This window comes from Crocuta crocuta, unplaced genomic scaffold (genome assembly GCF_008692635.1).
Source record: "Crocuta crocuta isolate KB4526 unplaced genomic scaffold, BGI_CrCroc_1.0 scaffold255, whole genome shotgun sequence".
NCBI lineage: Eukaryota > Metazoa > Chordata > Mammalia > Carnivora > Hyaenidae > Crocuta > Crocuta crocuta.
The window spans coordinates 2,220,812-2,243,140 of NW_027530670.1; the positions used below are offsets into that span (position 1 = coordinate 2,220,812).

At 38.9% G+C, this 22,329-nt stretch overlaps 2 protein-coding genes across 2 annotated transcripts; both read left to right on the forward strand.

Moving 5' to 3' along the window:
• The first annotated feature begins 4,159 nt into the window (after positions 1 to 4,159).
• Positions 4,160 to 5,104, forward strand: LOC144235610 (olfactory receptor 10A3). Its single transcript, XM_077769179.1, has one exon. It carries the CDS (start codon positions 4,160 to 4,162, stop codon positions 5,102 to 5,104), a length of 945 nt encoding a protein of 314 aa, XP_077625305.1.
• Positions 5,105 to 13,242: 8,138 nt separating this feature from the next.
• Positions 13,243 to 14,202, forward strand: LOC144235611 (olfactory receptor 10A3-like). The gene has a single exon (XM_077769180.1). The coding sequence runs from the start codon at positions 13,258 to 13,260 to the stop codon at positions 14,200 to 14,202; it is 945 nt and encodes a 314-aa protein (XP_077625306.1). The 5' UTR covers positions 13,243 to 13,257.
• Positions 14,203 to 22,329: the final 8,127 nt, after the last annotated feature.

Sequence of the window (22,329 nt, forward strand, 5' to 3'; positions counted from 1 at the left end):
CCCGCCAATTTTAGTGTTTTCATGTTTCTACTGGAAAATATATTTTAAATTTTGGCAATGACATCCAGGGTTTCCACAAAGTAACTTCAATTTACTTGTCTTAACATGTTTTCCGATCACTGTAGATATTGTCCATCCCAACCAATCAGTCTAGATAACCCTGCCTTTGCTCATAGCCCCATCCCTTTCTCTCTTCTTCAATTTGTTTATTAACATTCACTCAGACTCTGCTTTCATTCCTTAATGGGGGTGTGTGTGACCTGGTGGAACTGAATCTCTGGAGTGAAGAGATGTTTTTCCCTATAGGGCTCTGAAGGAGTGCTGTTTCAAGTTTATGTAGCTGAGCTTTCTTAGGTCCATAGGGGAAAATGTATATAAATTGAGTATAAGTTCTCCAGAGAAAGGCTCTCCAAGGGCAAACATTTAATGCCCATATACTACTATAAAATCAGTGCATTGAATCACTGAATTGTATTTATGGGAGAGGTTTTTTTTAACTGAAAAGGTGAAACATCTGATTAAATGGGATGAAAGTCAGAGCCAGTCCATAGGTAAGGAACTGAAGAGTCTGCTTATGGACTTGGTAGTGGGTTTGCCATTTATGGTTCTTCTCACTGATAATTGGAGATGTTTATCAGTGCTCAGATGAGAATGTCAACTACTCTGCCTTTCATAGTCACATAAAACTTTGGGCAATAATTATAGCTTTAAGTAGTTTTATCACACTAGTCATCAGTTCATAGAGCTATGTAGCTGGGGTTGGAGGTGGTCAGAAATAAGTCCAGTCATGCACAAAGATGAAACCCAGAGGAGGGAGTGATTTGCCCAATGTCATACAGAAAGTTAACAGCAGAGCTGAAAGAACATGTCATTGAATCAGTCAGGTCGGCCTTAGGTAAACTCATGTGAAGGAGAAAAGTTGGAGGGAGCATTCAGGTTCAGTTCTTTTACCTTTTTCTTTTTCTTTCCTTTTTTCTTTTATCTTTTCCTTCTTTTCTTTTCTGTCTTCTTCTCTTCTTTCCTTTCCTTCCTTATTTCCTTCCTTCCTTCTCTTTCTCTTTCTTTCCTTTAAGATACTCTAAACTTTAATATTTTAAACTTACTGGTTTTATATACTTGATGCTTTACATATATATATGAATATATATATCTATATTTATTTACTAGAGAAGGTGCTTACATGTTTTTTTTTTCCTGCAAAGTCCACTTTACTAATTTTAGGAGATTTTTGGATATCTAACATGTAATTATTGAAGTTAATACAGATAGTATTTGATTTATCAATATAGTTAAACTCTGTAAATCAACTTGCCTTTTACTATCTGTTAATGTCCTAATGATCTGAGCTCAAGAAAACAGTATGTATCCTCAGCTTGCTTGTCCTCTGCCCTTCTGGCTTCTTGTCCCACAGTGAAATTCTGCTGGTTTTCAAAGCAGCCTCCCAAGGCCAGGAGGCCCCCATTCTAGTACTGAGATGTCATCAAGTACCTTTGATTTGAACAAGTCAGCCTGCACCTTTCTGCCTTCCTCCTCCACTTCCTGGCCCTTCCATACATGACATCTGGTGATTATGGCTGTTTACTTACCCTCTCCATTCCAAAGTAACTTTTCCCTTTAAAACTTCTAGAGCACTCTTTCCCATCTAGTTTCCCTTAAATGCCAGCCTGAGAAGTGAGCATCCAATGAGAGGAGACTCTGAAGGTACTGGGAGGGAGGATGATATTATTTTATCAGAGGTATGAGGGACAGGTTGGAAGAGAAGTCACAAAATGTGGAGAAGCCAGTTAGGAGACCATTTAATGATGGGGTGGGGCAGAGAGGGGGAGGCAAAGAAAAGAGGCCATGAACTGAAGGAGTGTTAGGGGGGGATGAACTTGCTGAGGCCAGAGAGATTCCAGATTTTAAAGACCTCACTGTTGGCCTGACAATGAATAGGATTCTGGGGACAGGGGAGAGTTGGTCTGGGTGACTGGGTAGGAGAAGAGGGAGAAGTGAGGTGCTTCTCCTCTGCCCAGAGAGGGGCTCAGAAGAGCAACTGGACTAGGAGGAACATGGTCAGCTGTGCTTGGGACTGGTGGGTCCGAGGGACTCAGGCAGCACGTATGTCTCTTAGGTGCCCACCCACCACTTTTCTAAATTCCCTTCAGCTGCTCCCTCATTTGAATAGGGGGGAAACCTGTAGTTTTCTGTGAATAAATCAGAGGAACACCCATGTCAGGTCCAGAGCTACTTTCGGGCTCCCAACCACACAGGGGAATCTGAGTACAGGAAGAGTCAGAGATTCATCTTGGAGGTAGTAGCAGAATCAGGACCCCTACAAGGACTGCAAACCTCTACAAAAGCCATGGATTAATTCTGGGGCTCCCTATTTCCTTGATTTATTTTTCTTTCAGACTCTACATTCCCTAAGGGCAGAGTCCAGGTTTCTAAATTTTAATATTTATTCTTTCATTAACCAGCAAATGTTGGTTTTGGATCTATTATAGCATTTATTATCTGTTCCAGGCACTGAGAACACAGGAAAGAATAGAACAAAATAAAGTTCCTGTCTTCCTGGAGCTTACATTCCAGAAGGGGGAGTTAGTTAATAAGCAAAAGACCCAAATAATATGTGCTATTTCAGTTGCTGATGAGTGTTATGGCCAAATATAAACCAGGGAGATGGGAGTCAGAGGGTGTTGGAGTAGGGGATAGGGGCTGCTATCTTATGTTGTGTAGTCAGGGAAGATCTCTCTGTTGAATTTATGTCACAAATATATCTTTGAGGGTACACAGGCTCCCACATGGTAGGTATGCAATCAATGTTTATTGAATCGTTAATGGTTAAATGAACTTGCTAATAATGTGTGTGAGGTGGGGGGGAAAGGGAGAGCAGGAGGGAGAGGGAGGGAGGGGGAGGGCGGGAGAGTGAGAGAAAGCGATTAAATCACAGATTCAGAATAACTAAAAATGGAATTTTATGTAGGCCCTGAAAGCCACTTTATGGTCACAAGGATGGGCGGTGGAGAACTGACCTCTAAAGTTTCCCATTCAGGGGGTGCCTGGGTGGCTCAGTCGGTTGAGCGTTGACTTCAGCTCAGGTCATGATCTCACCGTTCGTTCGTGGGTTCAAGCCCCACGTCGGGATGTGTGCTGACTGCTATCTCAGAGCCTAGAGCCTGTTTTTGGATTCTGTGTCTCCCTCTCTCTCTCTCTGACTCTCCCCTGCTCACGCTGTCTCTCTCTCTCAGAAATAAAAAAAACATTAAAAAAAATAAAGTTTCCTATTCAGGCATATTTCAGAATAATTAGTCAGATCCATTCTAACCAGAGATTAATATATTTGAAACAATTTGCTTATGTTCATCTGAGATTAAGTGTATCTAAAATTCAATCCCTGTTGAGTGTTTCTCTGTTTGTTTGGGTATACTATTCATGTATTTCATTTTTTTTATTTTAAGTTTTATTTATTTTTGAGAGAGAGAGAGAGAACAAGCCTAAGCAGAGGAGGGTCAGAGAGGGACAGAGAGAATCCCAAGCAGGCTCCATGTTGTCAGCACAGAGCTTGATGCAGGGGTCAATCCAAGGAACTGTGAAATCATGACCTGAGCCAAAACCAAGAGTCAGACACTCAACTGACTGAGCCACCCAGGCATCCCTCATGTATTTGATTTTTAAAAAAGCAATATAAATGTATTTTGAACTTTGGCATTTGTAATAAATATTCATCAAAATTTGTTTTAATTTTGAATTAATACTTATAATTTTTGTGGTTTTTTTTGCTATTTGTTTATTTCAAACACTTTATTGGAAAACTCATATATAAATATATAATTAGAAAGAACGGAAACGCATACATCAATGTCATGGACAATGGATTCTAAGTTTTATGAATAAGATTTGTTTTCAACCTATCAAAAAAGTTGCCAGAGAACATTGGGTTTTAATACTTTGAAAGCAATATTTCTGAGACAAAATTCCTCACTTCATTTGTTTTTGAAAGATTCACTATTCTAATATATTGGCTCTTCTCAAAATTTGCCAACTTGAAGATCTGTCAAAATGAACTCACTATTACATCTTCTGCCAATAATTTCAGATTAAAACTCTCAGCTTTGGACTGTGACCTCATAATTTATAGCCAAATGTCCATAAAAATAATATACCCTCCACCATTGAAATGAAAAGGCAAAATCAAAGCTCTGTGGTTGAATTCATCCTCTTGGGCTTTTCTAACTTTCCGGAACTCCAAGAACAGCTCTTTGGGGTTTTCCTGATTGTTTATCTTATGACTCTGATGGGAAATGCCATCATTATACTGATTATCTCCCTGGAACAGAGCCTCCGCGTTCCCATGTACCTGTTCCTGCAGAACCTGTCTGTGGTGGATGTGAGTTTCAGTGCAGTCATTATGCCTGAAATGCTGGTGGTCCTCTCCACTGAGAAAACGTCAATTTCATTTGTGAGCTGTTTTGCACAGATGTATTTTCTTCTTCTTTTTGGTGGGACTGAATGTTTTCTCCTTGGGGCGATGGCTTATGACCGATTTGCTGCAATCTGCCATCCTTTGAGCTACCCAATGATTATGAACAAAAGGGTTTTCATGAAATTAGTAATGTTCTCATGGGTCTCAGGGATCATGGTGGCTACTGTACAGACCACATGGGTTTTCAGTTTTCCCTTCTGTGGCTCCAATGAAATCAATCATCTCTTCTGTGAGACTCCTCCTGTGCTAGAACTTGCATGTGCAGACACCTTCCTGTTTGAAATCTATGCTTTCACTGGCACCATTTTGATTGTCATGGTTCCTTTTGTGTTGATCCTCCTGTCTTACATTCGGATTCTCTTTGCCATCCTGAAGATGCCATCGGCCACCGGGAGGCAAAAGGCCTTTTCCACCTGTGCCTCCCATCTCACGTCTGTGACCCTCTTCTATGGCACGGCCAATATGACTTATATACAGCCCAAATCTGGCTACTCTCCAGAAACCAAGAAGGTGATGTCATTGTCCTACTCACTTCTTACACCTCTGCTGAACCCACTCATCTACAGCTTGAGAAACAGTGAGATGAAAAGAGCTTTGATGAAACTGTGGCAAAGAAAGGTGGATTCACACACATTCTGACTGTGCTGAGAAGCCATGTGCTATTTGGTCACTGCTCAAGTGAACTCTGTTTAAATATAATAAATGGCTCTTCTATATTCCTCAGTATGAATATGTTTAATTTGTTATTTTTCCAAGGTCAATAATATATTAGGGATCTCTATTTTTGATAGTGTACTATTGTCATTCATTTTTAATATAAGACAACAGTTAATCTGTTATGTTCCTCTATTATGATCATCTAGGTCATTACTGGATTGTTGTCATTAAGACAAAACTTCAATAAACATCTCATTCCATACATTCATATGATCATACTGCTGTTTTATTTCTGACAGATTCTTCAAAGTGGGTCTGATATAATAAAGAGCATGTGTGGTTATAAGTTTTAATAGCTATTAAAAGCAGAAATACTTTCAAAGTCATTGTAGCTTCTCAGACTGACCTGAAGCCCCACTCTGCTGTACTAAGCACAGCAGGGCTTCAAGAAACCAATGAGTAGATGATTTTTATTTCTAGAGTGAAAACCTGTTCTGAGAAGGAGTAAGAAAAAAATACATTTATTTTTGGGAGATCAAACTGGTTCCATTTCATGAATTCACACAGATTATTATTCAAAACAGGATTTCCCTTGGTATAATTCTAGATATTCACCCAAAGACGGGGAGCAAAGAACTAAACGAGAAACTTCTCTGAAGTCTCACTTGATACTATGAGTATCTTTTTTTCACTTACAGACTACTGTTTTTAGAGACTTTTGTTAAATTTCCCTTTGTTGGCCCAAAGTGTCCCAGGCACTTTGTTTATAAACATAGGATGATTCATTCCTTTTATTGTGGGAAACTAAATGATAAACTATTTGGCGTATTTACGATGGTTGTGATCTTCCTCAGAGCAATTTCTCATCTTGTAACATTTGACAGTTACTTGCTATTTAATGTTGTTATTCAGAAATCGAGGGGCCCTTTTATTGAAACTATATTACTTCTATATCAGCTCCAATTGTGTTAGTTTCTGTTCCAGGAATGGTAATAGAAGGGGAAAACACTATTCCCATTGCCATTAAGCTGTAGGAAAAGCAAATTTTTAGTAAATATTGCCTCTGTCAGAAATGAGAAGTAGAGATGCAAAACAGATTGGATTTTCACAAAAACAAATTTTGACATCAAATGGTTGAAAGCAGTTTGAATGCTATTTAAATTTTGTATAATCTTTTCAGTAGAGCTCTAAACATGCACTTGGAAATTCTTTTGTTAGAGTTTGTCCTGAAATTTCCTTCTCATAGTCCTAAGGGGGAACAACTAAATAAGACCATTCAGGACAAAAAAAAGAAAATCTCTGAAAACCTAATTCCTAAGCCAAATATTCACTTTCTTATTACTTTTGTTCTGTTTCCTTCGTTCGTTCGTTCGTTCATTCGTTCGTTCGTTCATTCATTCATTCAACAGGTTTTTGTTAGAGGTGACCGTTTATGGGACTGCCTCTGGGTTTATACAGTCTCTACTCTCAAGGAGTTCACAGTTTATTGGAATATCACTGACTGAGCTATCATGAAAGCCACACCACCCTATGTCTTCATCCCAGGTGAAGAGTAGAAGTTGAACTGGCAAGGTCAAAGTTTGGTTGAATAATATGATGATGTTTCAGAGTCATGTTAATTCTCTATTTGGTTTTAACTTTGACAAAAATAGCCAATCCAAAAGGACCTTATTGCAATTCTACTCTAAATGGCAGCCACTCTGGCAGTACCAGCTTCAATCTCATGGCAGCTGGTAGGACTGATACTTGAAATCCTGCTTTCCTGGTGTTGAAGTTGATGCCCAGATTTCCAACCACAATCAACATGGGCAGGAAAAAAAAGTGAAACTTTAAAATGTAAATCTTGGGGTGCCTGAGCAGCTCAGTTGGTTAAGCACTCGACTTTGGCTCAGGTCATGATCTCATGGTTTGTGAGTTTGAGCCCCACATTGGGTTCTGTGCTGACAGCTCAGATAGTTTCAGACACTCTGTCTCTCTCTCTCTCTCTGCATCTCCCCTACTCTCTGAGCACAAGTTCTCTTTCTCTCTCTCTCAGAAATAAATAAACATTTAAAAAATTGAAAAAAAATTAAGTGTAAATCTTATAACATCTCTCCTTGTTGAAAATATTTCAGTGAGCTTCTATGTATTCAGGATTAAAAAATCCTGATGTGGCATGTGGACCCCAGCTTAATTGGCCTTTTTTTCTTTTTATTAAAGTTTATTGGTTTATTTTGAGAAAGAGAGACAAAACAGAGGAGGGACAGAGAAAAATTCTAAGCAGGCCTTGTGCTGTCAGCACAGAGCCTGATGTGGGGTTCAATCCCCCAAACTGTGATATGCTGACCTGAGCAGAGATCAGGAGACAGTTGCTTAATCAGATGAGCCACCTAGGCGCCCCCTGCCTATATTTTCTACTCTTTCGTGCTGTACTCTACCTTCTCCACACTTACTCACTCACCTACATTCCTGGTGCAAGGTCTGCTTTCCGTTTTTGGTGTCACCATCCCTCTCTTGGCTGGAACTGTCAAAACATGTCTTTATCTCTATCTGATATGTTTCTCACTCCACTTTTCAACCAATTCTTAATCTTCCTGCAGACCTCCTGAAAATACCTTTCCTTAAGGTGACCTTCCTTATTTCTCCTATGTCCTAACTGTCCTTAAATTTTTCTCCCTCTGAAAACACCATCCTTTCTTCATAGCCTCTTATCTAAATTTTCTTTAATGCAGTGGGATTTTTTTTTTTTTTTTACTCCTCGTAGGAACTTGCACCCAGTTTCTAAGATGAATAGAAATGTTTGTAAAGTGACACGCGGTAAGAATGTAGAGATGTCCTTAGCCTAGTAAGATAAAGTTCAGGACAACAACTCAAAGAAGTTCATCTTCACAGCATAAAATCTGATAAGTGCTTTTTCATTCAAACTGATCAGGCCATGTTCACGACTCTGAAGAGTCCACCAGCCCACATTCCCTAAAGCTCTCCCACTTAGTTTTCAATGGTTTCTTCATCACATTTAGCTTTTTTTTTTTTTATCTACCTGCAGGGGTCAAAGGAATTTTATAAAACCTGAAAATACTATTCTCTTTTGATGTATTATCCCCCCCACCCCGTCCTACATTTCAATGTCTGAATCATTGCACCAGCCATTACATTTCCCTCATAGTTATATAATTTCAAGTTATCATTTCTGAAAGTTTTTATCACTGAATTTCCTCTAGTGCCAGGAGATGTCTACACTTCACAATCACAGAAAGGATGGGATCTACAGACCAGCCAGGTGGTAAAGATTCAGTCTCCAAACACTATTTTACTGTCTGCTTTCACTGACTCTTTAAGTATCAGCTCTGCTGGTTGGGTTCTCTGAGAGGCAGACACTAGAGATGGGGGTCTCCCCAGGGGAGGAAAATATCTGGGAAAGATAAAGGGTTGAAATAAGATTGTGGTGAATAAGCCCTTTGACTGCCAACCAGGGACTGGAAAAGTCTTCTGCAAACCCAACAGGGAGCTCTGGATTGTTCATTAGAGGAATCCTGTGTGGGTCAGAAATAATAAGACTCATGCTCGGTTTTTTACTTTTCCCAGAAGAGTGTGGCCTGGCTTGGATGTTGAGTTTGACCACGAAGGAGCAAGTGTCAGTCAGCTAATTACCACCTTTGCATTCACATGGGCAGTGAGTCTGTTCTTGGAGAGGGATCTGAGCAGCACATTTCCATATCTGCCACAATGTGTCTAAATGTTTGATGTATAGATGGTATAAATTGCGAGAGGGAAAGCATAAATTTCCACTTATATACAACAGGAATGCTGTGGAGAAAAATGAATCAGGATGCAGAGTGGGGCTGGAGTTGATTTTCACATATGTTGACTTAGGAGGATCTCCTGGAGAAGATGACCCTGGAGCAAAGGGACATAAGGGAGTTAGCCTTTTGGAGAGTCACAGTCCATGTGCAGACAAAGCAAAGGCAATAATTATGAGATGANATTAAATATTTGGACCTTAGTACATACACATTGTTGTTTTTTCTGAATAGAAATAGGTTTTAGGTATTTGATCCTGTGTCCATATTTTACTAACTTCTGGTGACGTTTCAATATGCAAACTATAATTAGTATGGCTAATATGGACATGCAAGTTTAATGAATGATATGGCCAAACTCATAAATAAATCAACTTCTTTCCACTAGTATCCTACTGTCAATATCCTACTGGTCTTTACTCAAGACTCCATGCAATGTCTTTAGCTTGTTGTGTCCTCTCTTCTCCTGGGTCCATCATCTCCCACAGTGTATTTCTCCGTGTTTTCGTCACACAAAGGCCAGTAGGCCTCCATTGTAATGCCAGAGTGTATCCAATACTCTTGACTTGAATGAGTCCTCCCTCCTCCTTATGCCTTCCTTCTTCCCCCTACTGTACCTTCCACTGGTGTCATGCTATGGTTGTAGTTGTTCACCCTCCTTCTCCATTCAGAAGTGCTGGATCCCTCACAGAAACGTCTAATAGTCCCTTGTCATTACCTCTGCTTCCTAACGGTGTTGTCTTTTGGTTTCACTCTTTTCAACACTTGATTCCTTATAGATATAGTGGATTTCCTCATTTTTAAATTCTATCAAACATTGGTTTAGTAACAATTACAGGCCAGAGACTATGGTAGACATTGTGAATTTAGCAAAGAGACAAACAAAATTATAGATTCCTGATGTTTATAATTTATTGATGGAGTTAGATTTTATATTATATAATGTGTAAAATTATAAATATATAATATATACANTACATACATACATAAGAATAAAATATCAGTTGCTAATAGTGGAGATGACCAGAGCAAGAAAGTAGTGGTAGGAATTGGAGTACTGAGGTAACAGTGGAATACTATTTTAGGTAGTGTTTCTAGCTCCCTGTAAAGTGTGGAATCATAGGACCCTGAGATTACTTAGTTTAGGAAATGGTAGGAAAGCAGCAGTTATTGAATAATTAATGATTAAATAAACTTCTCTATGAGAATGGTAGTAGGAGGGAGAAAAAAGGGAGACAGAGATGGAAACAGAGACGGAGATGGAGCAAGGGGGGGGCATGTTTTAATCACAATATTAGAATGATCAAAATTACATGATTCTTAAATTATTATGATCACAAGGATTAACCATAGAGAACTTGCCCTTAAAATTTCCCATGTAGGTCAATCTCAATATAATGGGCCATGACAGCCTTTACAAAAATCAATATGATGAAGGCAATTTACACGATTTATACATTACCTAACATAGGTAAAGTTTTTAAAAATATAATTTTGTCTAATTGACTAACAGTGTTTACAGTGTGCTCTTGGTTTTGGGGTAGACTCTCATGGTTCATCTCTTACATACAACACCCAGTGTTCATCCCAACAAGTGCCCTCCTCAATGCGCATCACCCATTTCCCCCTCTCCTCTACCCACCCCTCGCCCCCATCAACCCTCGGTTTGTTCTCTGTATTTAAGAGTCTCCTATGATTTGCCACCCTCCCTCTCTGTTTGTAATTATCTTTTCCTCTTCCCTTCTCCTATTGTCTTCTGTTAAGTGTCTTAAGTTCCACATATGAGTGAAAACATATGATATCTTTCTTTCCCTAAGTGACTTTTTTTACTTAGCATAATACCTTCCAGTTCCATCCAAGCTGCTGCAAATGGCAAGATTTCATTCTTCCTCATTGGCAAGTAGTATTCCATTGTATATATAAACCACATCTTCTTTATCCATTCATCAGTTGATGAACACTTGGGCTCTTTCTATAATTTGGTAATTGTTAAAAGTGCTGCTATAGGGGCACCTGGGTGGCTCAGTCAGTTAAGCGTCCGACTTTGGCTCAGGTCATGATCTCATGGTTCGGGCCCTGCGTCGGGCTCTGTGATGACAGTTAGCTCAGAGCCAGGAGCCTGTTTCAGATTCTGTGTCTCCCTTTCTCTCTGACCCTCCCCTGCTCACGCTCTCTTTCTCTCTGAAATAAATAAAAAAACATTAAAAAAAAGAAAGTGCTGCTATAAACACTGGAGTACATGTGCCCCTATGAATCAGCACTCTTGTGTCCTTTGGATAAGTTCCTAGTAGACTATTGCTGGGTTGTAGAGTAGTTCTATTTTTAATCTTTTGAGGAATCTCCCCACTATTTTCCAGATCAGCTATACCAGTTTGCATTTTGACCAACAGTGCAAGAGGGCTCCTGTTCTTCACATCCTTGCCACCACCTGTTGTTTCCTGAGTTGTTAATTTTAGCCACTGAGACCAGTGTGAGGTGGGATCTCAATGTGGTTCTGATTTGTATTTCCCTGATGATGAGTGACCTTGAGTATCTTTTCATGTGTCTGTTGGCCATCTGGATGCCTTGTTTGGAAAAGTGTCTATTCATGTCTTCTGCCCATTTTTTCACTGGATTGTTTTTTGGGTGTTGAGTTTAGTAAGTTATTTTTCTTTTTTTTAAATTTGTTTTTTAACACTTATTTATTTTTGAGTGACAGAAAGAGAAAGATCATGAGCAGAGGAGGGGCAGCGAGAGAGGGACACACAGAATCAGAAGCAGGCTTCAGGCTCTGAGCTGTCAGCACAGAGCCCACCGTGGGGCTGGAACCCATGAACTGTGAGATCATGACGTGAGCCAAAGTCAGACGCTCAACTGACTGAGCCACCCAGGTGCCCCTAGTAAGTTCTTTATAGATTTGGGATACTAACCCTTTATCTGATAAGTCATTTGCAAATATCTTTTCCCATTCTGTAGGTTGCTTTTTAGTTTTGTTGATTGTTTCCTTTGCAGTGCAGAAGCTTTCTATCTTGATGAGGTCCCAATAGTTCATTTTTGCTTTTAATTCCCTTACCTTTCGAAATGTGTTGAGCAAGAAATTTCTGTGGCTGAGGTCAAAGAGGTTGTTGCCTGTTTTCTCTTCTAAAGTTATTTTGGTTTCCTGCCTCACATTTAGGTCTTTCATCCATTCTGAGTTTGTTTTTGTGTATGGTGTAAGAAAGTGGTCTCGTTTCATTCTTTTGCATGTTGCTATCCAGTTTTCCCAACACCATTTGCTAAAGAGACTGTCTTTTTTCCGTTGGATATTTTTTTCCTGCTTTGTCAAAGATTAATTGGCCATACATTTGTGGGTCCAATTCTGGGTTTTCTATTCTATTCCATTGGTCTATGTGTCTGTTTTTGTGCCAATACCACACTGTCTTGATGATTACAGCTTTGTAGTAGAGGTTAAAGTCTGGGATTGTGATGCCTTCCGTTTTGGTTTTCTTCTTCAATATTACTTTGGCTATTTGGGGTTCTTTGTGGTTCTATACAAATTTTAGGATTGTTTGTTCTAGCTTTGAGAAGAATCCCGGCACAATTTTGATTAGGATTGTATTGAATGTGTAGATTGCTTTGGGTAGTATTGGCATTTTAAAAGTATTTATTCTTCCAATTTATAAGCATTGAATGCTTTTCCATTTTTTTGTGCTTTTTTCAATTTCCTTCATAAATATTCTATAGTTTTCAGCATACAGATCTTTTATATCTTTGGTTAGCTAAGATAGGTACATCTAAGTACAAGTCTCTTTGTGTGTTCCTGCAGAGACTGCATATTTAACCAAGCCATCAACAGGCATTTTGAACATGATACATATTTATGATAAGTAAAAATCAACTATGCTGTAACTTTGAGTTATTAGGTTGTTATGAAAACTTATGTGGGTATCTTTTTCCATTGGTCTATTTTTAATACTTTATTATTTTTTTAGTTTTAGAATCTCTACATCTATAAAATGTAGAAAAACAGATGATCCTTTAGTAATGTCATGAGAAGGGAACTTAAGTCATGAACTATCTATATTTGTTTTAAGACTATGTTTAATTTTCAAACTATGTATTGTGCAAGTTACAAAAGAATTATGATGTTATTTTGTACTTTTCAGACAAGACGTCTGAGCCAGTATTCTTCACTTCTTTTTATTTGGAATGTTTGTTAATCTGAGGAATTGGCCATTTCGAAAATTGCCAAGCTGAATTTAGTCAGGATGTGTTCCTTTTACATCTTCTGTGAAGAATATCTGGGGTGAATTGCAGACACAGACTCTCAGCATTTGGACTGTGACTTCCTAGATTTTAGGCAATGTCCATCAAAATAATATACTCTCCACCATTGAAATGAAAAGGCAAAATCAAAGCTCTGTATTTGAATTCATCCTCTTGGGCTTTTCTAACTTTCCGGAACTCCAAGAACAGCTCTTTGGGGTTTTCCTGATTGTTTATCTTATGACTCTGATGGGAAATGCCATCATTATACTGATTATCTCCCTGGAACAGAGCCTCCGCGTTCCCATGTACCTGTTCCTGCAGAACCTGTCTGTGGTGGATGTGAGTTTCAGTGCAGTCATTATGCCTGAAATGCTGGTGGTCCTCTCCACTGAGAAAACGTCAATTTCATTTGTGAGCTGTTTTGCACAGATGTATTTTATTCTTTTTTTTGGTGGGACTGAATGTTTTCTCCTTGGGGCGATGGCTTATGACCGATTTGCTGCAATCTGCCATCCTTTGAGCTACCCAATGATTATGAACAAAAGGGTTTTCATGAAATTAGTAATGTTCTCATGGGTCTCAGGGATCATGGTGGCTACTGTACAGACCACATGGGTTTTCAGTTTTCCCTTCTGTGGCTCCAATGAAATCAACCACATCTCTTGTGAAACCCCAGCAGTGCTAGAACTTGCATGTGCAGACACCTTTCTGTTTGAAATCTATGCTTTCACTGGCACCATTTTGATTGTCATGGTTCCTTTTGTGTTGATCCTCCTGTCTTACATTCGGATTCTCTTTGCCATCCTGAAGATGCCATCGGCCACCGGGAGGCAAAAGGCCTTTTCCACCTGTGCCTCCCATCTCACGTCTGTGACCCTCTTCTATGGCACGGCCAATATGACTTATATACAGCCCAAATCTGGCTACTCCCCAGAAGCCAAGAAGGTGATGTCATTGTCCTACTCACTTCTTACACCTCTGCTGAACCCGCTCATCTACAGCTTGAGAAACAGTGAGATGAAAAGAGCTTTCATGAAATTGTGGCGAAGAAAGGTGGATTCACACACATTCTGACTGTGCTGAGAAGCCATATGCTATTTGGTCACTGTCTGACTGAACTCTCTTTAAATTTAATAAATGGCCAAACTTTCTATATTCCTTGGTATGAACAGGCCTAATTTGTCATTTTTTCAAGTTCAATAATAAGGATCCCTATTTTTAATCGTGTACTATTGTCATTCATTTTTCATAAAATACATACTACAACAGTTCATGCATTCCTCTAGTATAATCCAGGCTATTACTGAATTGTGTCGTTAAAATAAAGTTTCAATAAACACCTTGTTCCCTACATTCTTATGTACTGATGTTTTATTTCTGATACATTCTTCAAAGTGATTCTGATAGGATGAAGAATATGTGTCACATTAACATGATAGTAACATTCTTTATAAACCTGTTAGTCAATTATTGGTCAGACACAAGGACTTTGTATGAAATATAAAAATGTAGAATCCCAGGTCTTACCCAAGACTTAATGAATTCCAATCTGGATATTAAAAGGATTCCCCAAGTCACTGGGATGCACTTTGAAGTTGGAGAAACACTGGTGTACAACACAGCTTTATCTCTTTATAATAAAGATGAGTTAGTTGTTCCTTTACTATCCTCTGCCATCAGGTAATTGGAGCTCACATTGCCCTGTATTATTCTGATAGACAGCTTCTTGAAACCATGGTGTATTTGTGTCGTCGTTTGATCATCCATGCCTACCTGCTTTTCCCTTGTGTCAGAGCAGGTCCAGGGAAGCCTTTACCACCAGGGCACCCATCCAACTCTCATGGTTCAAACAGGAGGATGATTGCTCTGCGCACCACAGTGTGGTGCTTGTGGTGGTTCTCCATTGTAGTTGTAGTGCATCAGAATCACCTGGATGGAGATAAAGACACAGATTGTTAGCCCCACAAAGAGTGTCTGTGTCAGTAGATCTGTGGTGACACCTGCTACTTTGCATTTAGAGTAAGTTCCTTGGTGGTTCTGAAGGTGTTGCCCCAGAGACTAAACTTTGAGAACCCTAAGTTCTAGAGAACTCTTCTGGCTTTGTCTGGACTGCTCCTGTAGAATCTTCTCTAAATCTTCATGCATCATGTTTTCACTCTCACTGTTTTTGGCAACACCTTTCACATACTGGGATTTTGGATAATATATGTAACCAGTTTTCCTGAATATGAAATTTAGATTTATCTCATTAATATTACTGTTTGGGGAAATTTCTAGGATGCTAATGCCACCATTACAGTGATATTTACAAAGCTGCATTTCAACCAACTTGACAATAAACTACATTTTGTATTCTTAAATAAAAACCTTGTTTTTAATATTTTTACAAAGGTAATTATTTTTAAAAATTTTAAGAGTTCATAGATATATAAAATAATGCAAATGTCTTTCAAAAACACCTCCACTCTCATTCCTAATTCCATTGCTAGAGGTAATCACTATAAAAAATTTATGTCCAGTCTCTTGACTTTTTCTATGTATATCAAAGTGATGGGTATGTGTACATACATGTCTTTATCAGAATAGGAGAAGTACAGTTCACAGTCTATTTTCCAAGTTTTCCATTTCATGCAATATCTTAAGGGTATCATTTTATATCTGTATGTGTCTTGCCTCATCCTTTTTAATAAGTGCATCACATTCCACATGAGTAAACATAATGAACGTGACCAATTTCCTTAAGTGAATATTTTAGTTTCAAGTTTTCATGATTATGAAACTGTCGTAATGAACATCCTTCCATACATCTTGTGCACTGAGTATCTATTGAATTTCAGGAAATAGAACCGCCAGATCAAAGAATGCCATGCTAGATTACTCATGTGGTATTATATTAGATTTTTCTCCAGTAGGGTTATTCCAACCACATCCTCCAACAGAGTATGAGTGTCACTTTGAAGTTCTTGCCAGTTCTAGATATTCTGTCCCTCAATTCTTTGCTCATCTGATTTGCATTTCAAATTACTAGTGAGACTAAACATTATTCAAATACAACATCAGATGTCAGCCACTCTGAAAGTCATACTTTGAGCTTTCATCTTTTACAGCAACACGATGCAAACTTAATTCAGCTATCTTATTATGGACTTTTTCTCAACATAGACTTTATATAGCTTTAAGATTTATTCACAAATACTTAATTCTTAGAAATATTTTGAAATTTTCATGTCCCAATATTTTTTGCTTGTATATAAAAACATTTTTGTAATAATAATCCTGTCCTTTTCTGTTAGATTTGTTACTAACCTGATACTTCAGAAATTTTCGATTTCAATTTTATACCATTTGCTGGTGTTAGATATAAAGTTACTTTTGTTGTTGATTCCTTATCCAGAACACTTATTAAACCCTATTATCAATGGTAATACATCACTCTAGGATCATTAACATGTTCTAGGCACAAAATCATATCATATGTGAAAGTGAGCAGTTTTATCTTCCCATTTCTAATCCTCATCCTTTTGCTTATTTCCTTTGCCTGACAGGCTACACACTCTAGTGCAATATTGAGTAGAAACTGATAGTAAATTTACCCAAGGGATGCAGAAGTGCTGATGCATAGGGACACATGTATGCTAGTCTTCATTACAGCACTTTCAACAATAGCCAAATCATGGAAACAGCCTAAATGTCCATCAACTGACAAATGGATCAAGAAGATGTGGTTTATCTATACAATGGAATACTACATGGCAATGAGAAAGAATGAAATCTGGCCATTTGTAGCAACGTGGATGGAACTCGAGGGTGTTATGCTGAGTGAAATAAGTCAGGCAGAGGAGGACAGATATCATATGTTCTCATTCATATGTGGAACAGGAACAGGAGAAACTTAACAGAACACCCATGGAGGAGGGGAAGGGGAGAAATAGTTAAGGAGAGGGAAGGAGGCAGACCATAAGAGACTCTTAAATAATGAGAACAAACTGAGGGTTGATGGGGGTGGGGTAGAAGGGAAAATGGGTGATGGGCATGAAGGAGGGCACTTGTTAGGATGAGCACTGGGTGTTATATGGAAACCAAATTGACAATAAACTATATGTGTGTGTGTGTGTGTATATATATATATATGAAACAGTCATAGTGGGAATCTTTCCTGTGTTCAGCATCTCAAAGGAAGTGAGGTTTCATTTGTCTCTATTAAACACAATTTTTGTTATAATTTGAGGATATCCATGATAAGACTGAAGGAGCTTTCTCACATTCCTAGTTTACCAAGAGAGTTCATCATGGATGGATGTTCAGTTTTTCAATATTTTTCCTGTATCAATTATAATGATTAGCAGATTTTTCTCTTTTTATCCATTAATGTGGTGAATTAGGTGATTTGTTTTCTTATATTTAACCAACTTTGCATTTCTGGGATTGAGTAAACTTGGTCACAATGTATTATCTTTTTAATATATATTCACCTGATGTCTCTATTAGGATTTCTGTATCTGTGTTCATGAAGATTAGCCTGCAATTTTCCAGTCATGCAGTGTCCTTGTTCTGTTTTGATATTACAGTTATGCTGCCCTCAACAGTAGTTGGGAACTTTACCCCCATTAAAATTTTCTGATATATTTATGTAAGGTTGAATTTATTTCTTCCCTAAATATGTGGCAACATTTCTGAACAAATGTGTTAAGCATGGGGTTTACTTTTATATAAAGCTTTAATTATCAATTTCATATCTTGAATAGGTTTTGGAAGTTTTCTGTTCTTGTTGCAATTTTGATAAGTTCTCTATCTCTGAGCATTCATAAGATCTAAATTTCAATTTTACGGCACAATATTTTTCATAATGTCTGCACATTCTGTGGTGATATCCAGTTTTAAAGTCCCTGATGATGGTTATATTTCTTCTGTATCTTTTATTAATCCAACCACAGGTGTACGATTTATTGGACTTTGAACTGTGTTTGGCTCTTTTGATATTCTCTGTATGTATGCTTACTTTCTATTTCACTAAGAGATGCTTCTTAACAAAGAATCTTCAATATCTATTTCCTGTGTTTTGTTGTTTTATCTAACACTTGGAAATGCACACTTAATTCAACACTTTTCATGCTTACTTTTGTGCAATAGATGCTTTCTGTGCTTCATTATTTTTTTTTATTTTTTATTTATTTTTTTTTTAATTTTTTTTTTAATGTTTTATTTATTTCTAGGAGAGAGACAGCATGAGTAGGGGAGGGTCAGAGAGAGAGGGAGTCACAGACTCTGAAACAGGCTCCAGGCTCTGAGCTGGCAGTCAGCACAGAGCCCGACGCGGGGCTCGAACCCACGAACCGTGAGATCATGACCTAAGCGAAAGTCGGACGCTTAACCAACTAAGCCACCCAGGCGCCCCGTGCTTCATTATTATTTGGTGCAGAATACTTTCTAATTTTCTTGCCTATCTTCGTGTCTCAAAAGTTATTTAGAAAAGTATTTCTTTACGTTTAAACGGGTGGTTACTTCCCAGTTATATTTAATTATAGATTCTCAGGTAAGAGTATTGTGATCACACAGCATCCTGTATGTATGGTGTAAATCCTTTAACAGCTATGGATAATTTCTTTGCGGCTCAGTGTATTGTCAGAAATTTGAACATGTCCTGCATGTGATTGAAGACAATGTGCTTTCTTCCCAGTGCTGGATATCCAGTTCTGTAAATGTGTGCTAGATAAGCCGTATGGTGAATATTTTCTTTGTCTTTATGGACTTTTATTTATTTCTTCTATCGATTATGTAAAGAGGCGTGTTACAGTCTCCTGCTATGAGTGATAGTGCTTTAGGTTTCCGTGTGTATCTGTTCATACTTGCTTGTTATGTTTGCAACCATATTATTGTTTACTACAGGTTTAGAATTGTTCTACCTTCTTGGAGAGTTGAACCTTTTCTCATTACGAAGTGACTCTCTTTTGCCTAGTAATGTTTCCTGCTCTGAAGTCTGCTTCTTCTGATAACGATATAGTTACCTAAATTTCCTTTGAGTAGCATTTTGAATATCTTTCTCCCTCTTTTGGTTTTTAACCTTTCTGTGTCTTACTGATGTAGATGTATCTGTGCCGAGGAATGCTGTGGAGAAAAATGAATCAGGATGCAGAGTGGGGCTGGAGTTGATTTTCACATATGTTGACTTAGGAGGATCTCCTGGAGAAGATGACCCTGGAGCAAAGGGACATAAGGGAGTTAGCCTTTTGGAGAGTCACAGTCCATGTGCAGACAAAGCAAAGGCAATAATTATGAGATGAGAACATAGCTGTTGGATTCGAGGAGGAGCAAGGAGGCTAGAATGACTGAGTGAGAGGGGACAAGGGGATACAACGGAGCGGACTCAGAGGGTAATGAGGGAATAGATCTTTAACCCATGGGTTTGGCTTCTAACCAGAAGAGTTAGAAGAGCACTCCAACCAGAGTACTGATGGAGGTTTTGAGCAGAGGCAAGGCAGGAAGGAGAAGTTGAGAGGCCATGGCAATTACCCAACTGACAGACAAAAGGAGCTTGGACCAGGGTATTAGCTCAAGGAAAGAGAAAATGCTCAGATTGGATATGCTGTGTTTTGAAGATAGAGCCACAGATAGGTTATGGCATTGACATGGGTTTGGAGGACAAATGACTCCTTGATTTTCAGCCTGTGGAACTAGGAGCTTTGAGTTCCCAGGAATGAGGAATGCTGAGGGTGAAGCAGCTCTTAGGGGGAAGACTGGGAGTAGAGTTTTGGACACATTGATAAATGAAAATGTGGTAAGTCCATTTGACAAAGCTACCTTAGTGGGCTGAATTTCACTTCCAACATCTGTTAGCCAAAGAGATACTTTCAGAGTGTTTTGAAATTTCCAAGGCTTTAGTTCTTTACATTTGGCTGTTGTTCTGCTGTTTTGTTGTAGAGCATGTCATGCATACGAAGGCCAAGTATTTGAATTTATTTATATTTTCGTCCTGATAGGTATATGATGACTCTTTGTAAATATCATATAAGTATTTTGGGAGGAAAACATAAAGTTAGCAGCATAAAGAGTGCTGTTTCTCTCCTATATTTACACACCCATTATCATCTGTTAAGTCAACCTTTTTATTATAACCTTCCCATTCTCATATCTTTATGGTCTATTTTGTCTGATAATCTTCGAGGATGGTGTGTTAATCTCTCTACATTTTGGTTGTTCTTCTATTTAGTGCTATTAGCCATGAAGTTACAGTTTGACATTAATATTACTTCCTTTTTGCATGCATCTGACGTCTTTCTACACACCTCTTTGACATCTAATATACATATAGGAGGTGCACAAATCCTGACTCTACATCTTGACCTCTCCCAAACTGCATATCACCTATGTTATCACCACTGACATCAAGAAATAGAGCACGTATGACAGAAGTGCCCTAGAGAACATGGGGTAAGAATCAGGGAGAATACATGTTAGGCAGAATTTTCCCAAGCCTGGTGTACGTGTATGCTTCCTGCCTGGGGTGTCATTCCAGTATGGTGGAGTACATGGGAGGGATTCCCGGATGGAAGGTGGGAAAGAAAATCCCTTGTCCTCAGGATAAGGGCTACATTTCCCACTGGACACAGGGTAGACAGAATGAATCCCTATGTGTTGGTAGCCTTATTGCCGCCAGGGGAGGTGAGCTTCCTTGAGAATGGAAGCTGCTCCAGGAATGTGCGTTGAGGAGCTGAGGAGCAGACTTGGTAGCCTGCATTCAGCCACATCATCCAGTTCAGGACAGACCCATGCCTGCAGAGTGAGTCATGTCTTCACTCTATGGGGACTCAGTCACATGGTCTCCTTGATTGTTCAAGCTAGTGTAGATGGACCTCTGAATCCCTTGATTTCCACATACACTCAATGAGATTAAGCACATTATGTTTATTTTACAGAGAAAGTTAGAGTATTGGTGAGGTTAAATGACTTGTTCCAATCATACAAGCTAGTTCAAGCCTCTTGCCTCTGAATTTAAAAGCTCTTTTGAGGAAACCAATTGTAATGACACTTATCAAACATCTTCAGAGGCTCTGTATTTCTACTACAAATGATCAAAAGTTCTTCAGTGGCAGGAGTAAGCAATCAGTTTTCTACCACTAGGCTTCAGTCTACTTGCCTTAACTAGTTACCCACCATTGTCCAAACTGTGCATCCCATCCAATCGTCATCCACCTCTAGCTCACCTGCCTTTGTTCACACTCACACCACTCGTCTCTTCTTTCCCCATTTACAACCGTTAGTCAACCTGTGGTTTCACCTCCTATCAGAGATGCAATGGTGAACTGTGTCTCTTGTGTGAAGAGGCATTTATTCCCCAAAGGACTATGAAGGAGTGGTGCTCCAGGCGTGCGCTCTTGAGGTTTCTCGCCTGTGGGGCCAAGGTCCGGCCTCTTTAGTCATCATGCAAAAATATGAGAAAGTGTTTACGAAGCGATTCCAGGTTCTCCGGGGAAGGATTCTACAGGGCATATGATGCGTGTCATATATTGTTCTAGAACCAGTGCCCTGAGGCACTGAGTTGTATTTGTGAGAAGGTGTCTTTTGAGTGGAGTTTAATCTTCTGAGAAAGTATTTAGAAATTTAAAGAGACAGAGTCAATAGGTAAGAAAGGGAGGATTCTGTTGTGTGTGCTGGTGGGTTTCCCATGTGTAGCTCCTCTCCAAACGATCATTGCAGATGCTGTTGAAGTGATGTCTCTGTGTCAGAAATCACTAGACACAAAGGACACATTTGAATCCATGGACTCCTTGGTTCTGAAGCTGCTTAATTTCTTTTTCTCTTCTCTTCACAGAAAAGTTTGGGCAGTCGTTAGACATATAAGTACTTTGCACACACTAATCATCAAATCTTAGAATTTTGCAACTGGAAGGGAACTTGGTAGAAAAGTGCAACTCCTACCGTTTCATCTGAGAGTCAGAAACCTAATTAGGCAGTGCTCTGCTTAAATGTTTCTTTTCAGGAGTTCTCTAAGATGGTAGCAGGGTCTCTAAGTTATAGAGAAAAGGTGCAGCCAGTGCAGTCAGTGATCTGTTACCAGTTGTGAACGTTTACTTCCATAAGATGCTTACAACCAGTCCTTCAAAATTCTCTATTTTATTTACATTATGCTCTTTGTTTTCCAATTTTCAAAACCTACCATGTTGCGGGTGCCTGGGTTGCTCAGTTGGTTAAGCATCCAACTTC

What these genes read in the sequence shown, in the direction of transcription:
- LOC144235610 (XM_077769179.1), top strand. Translation starts at nt 4,160, where the DNA reads ATGAAAAGGCAAAATCAAAGCTCTGTGGTTGAATTCATCCTCTTGGGC.
- LOC144235611 (XM_077769180.1), top strand. Translation starts at nt 13,258, where the DNA reads ATGAAAAGGCAAAATCAAAGCTCTGTATTTGAATTCATCCTCTTGGGC.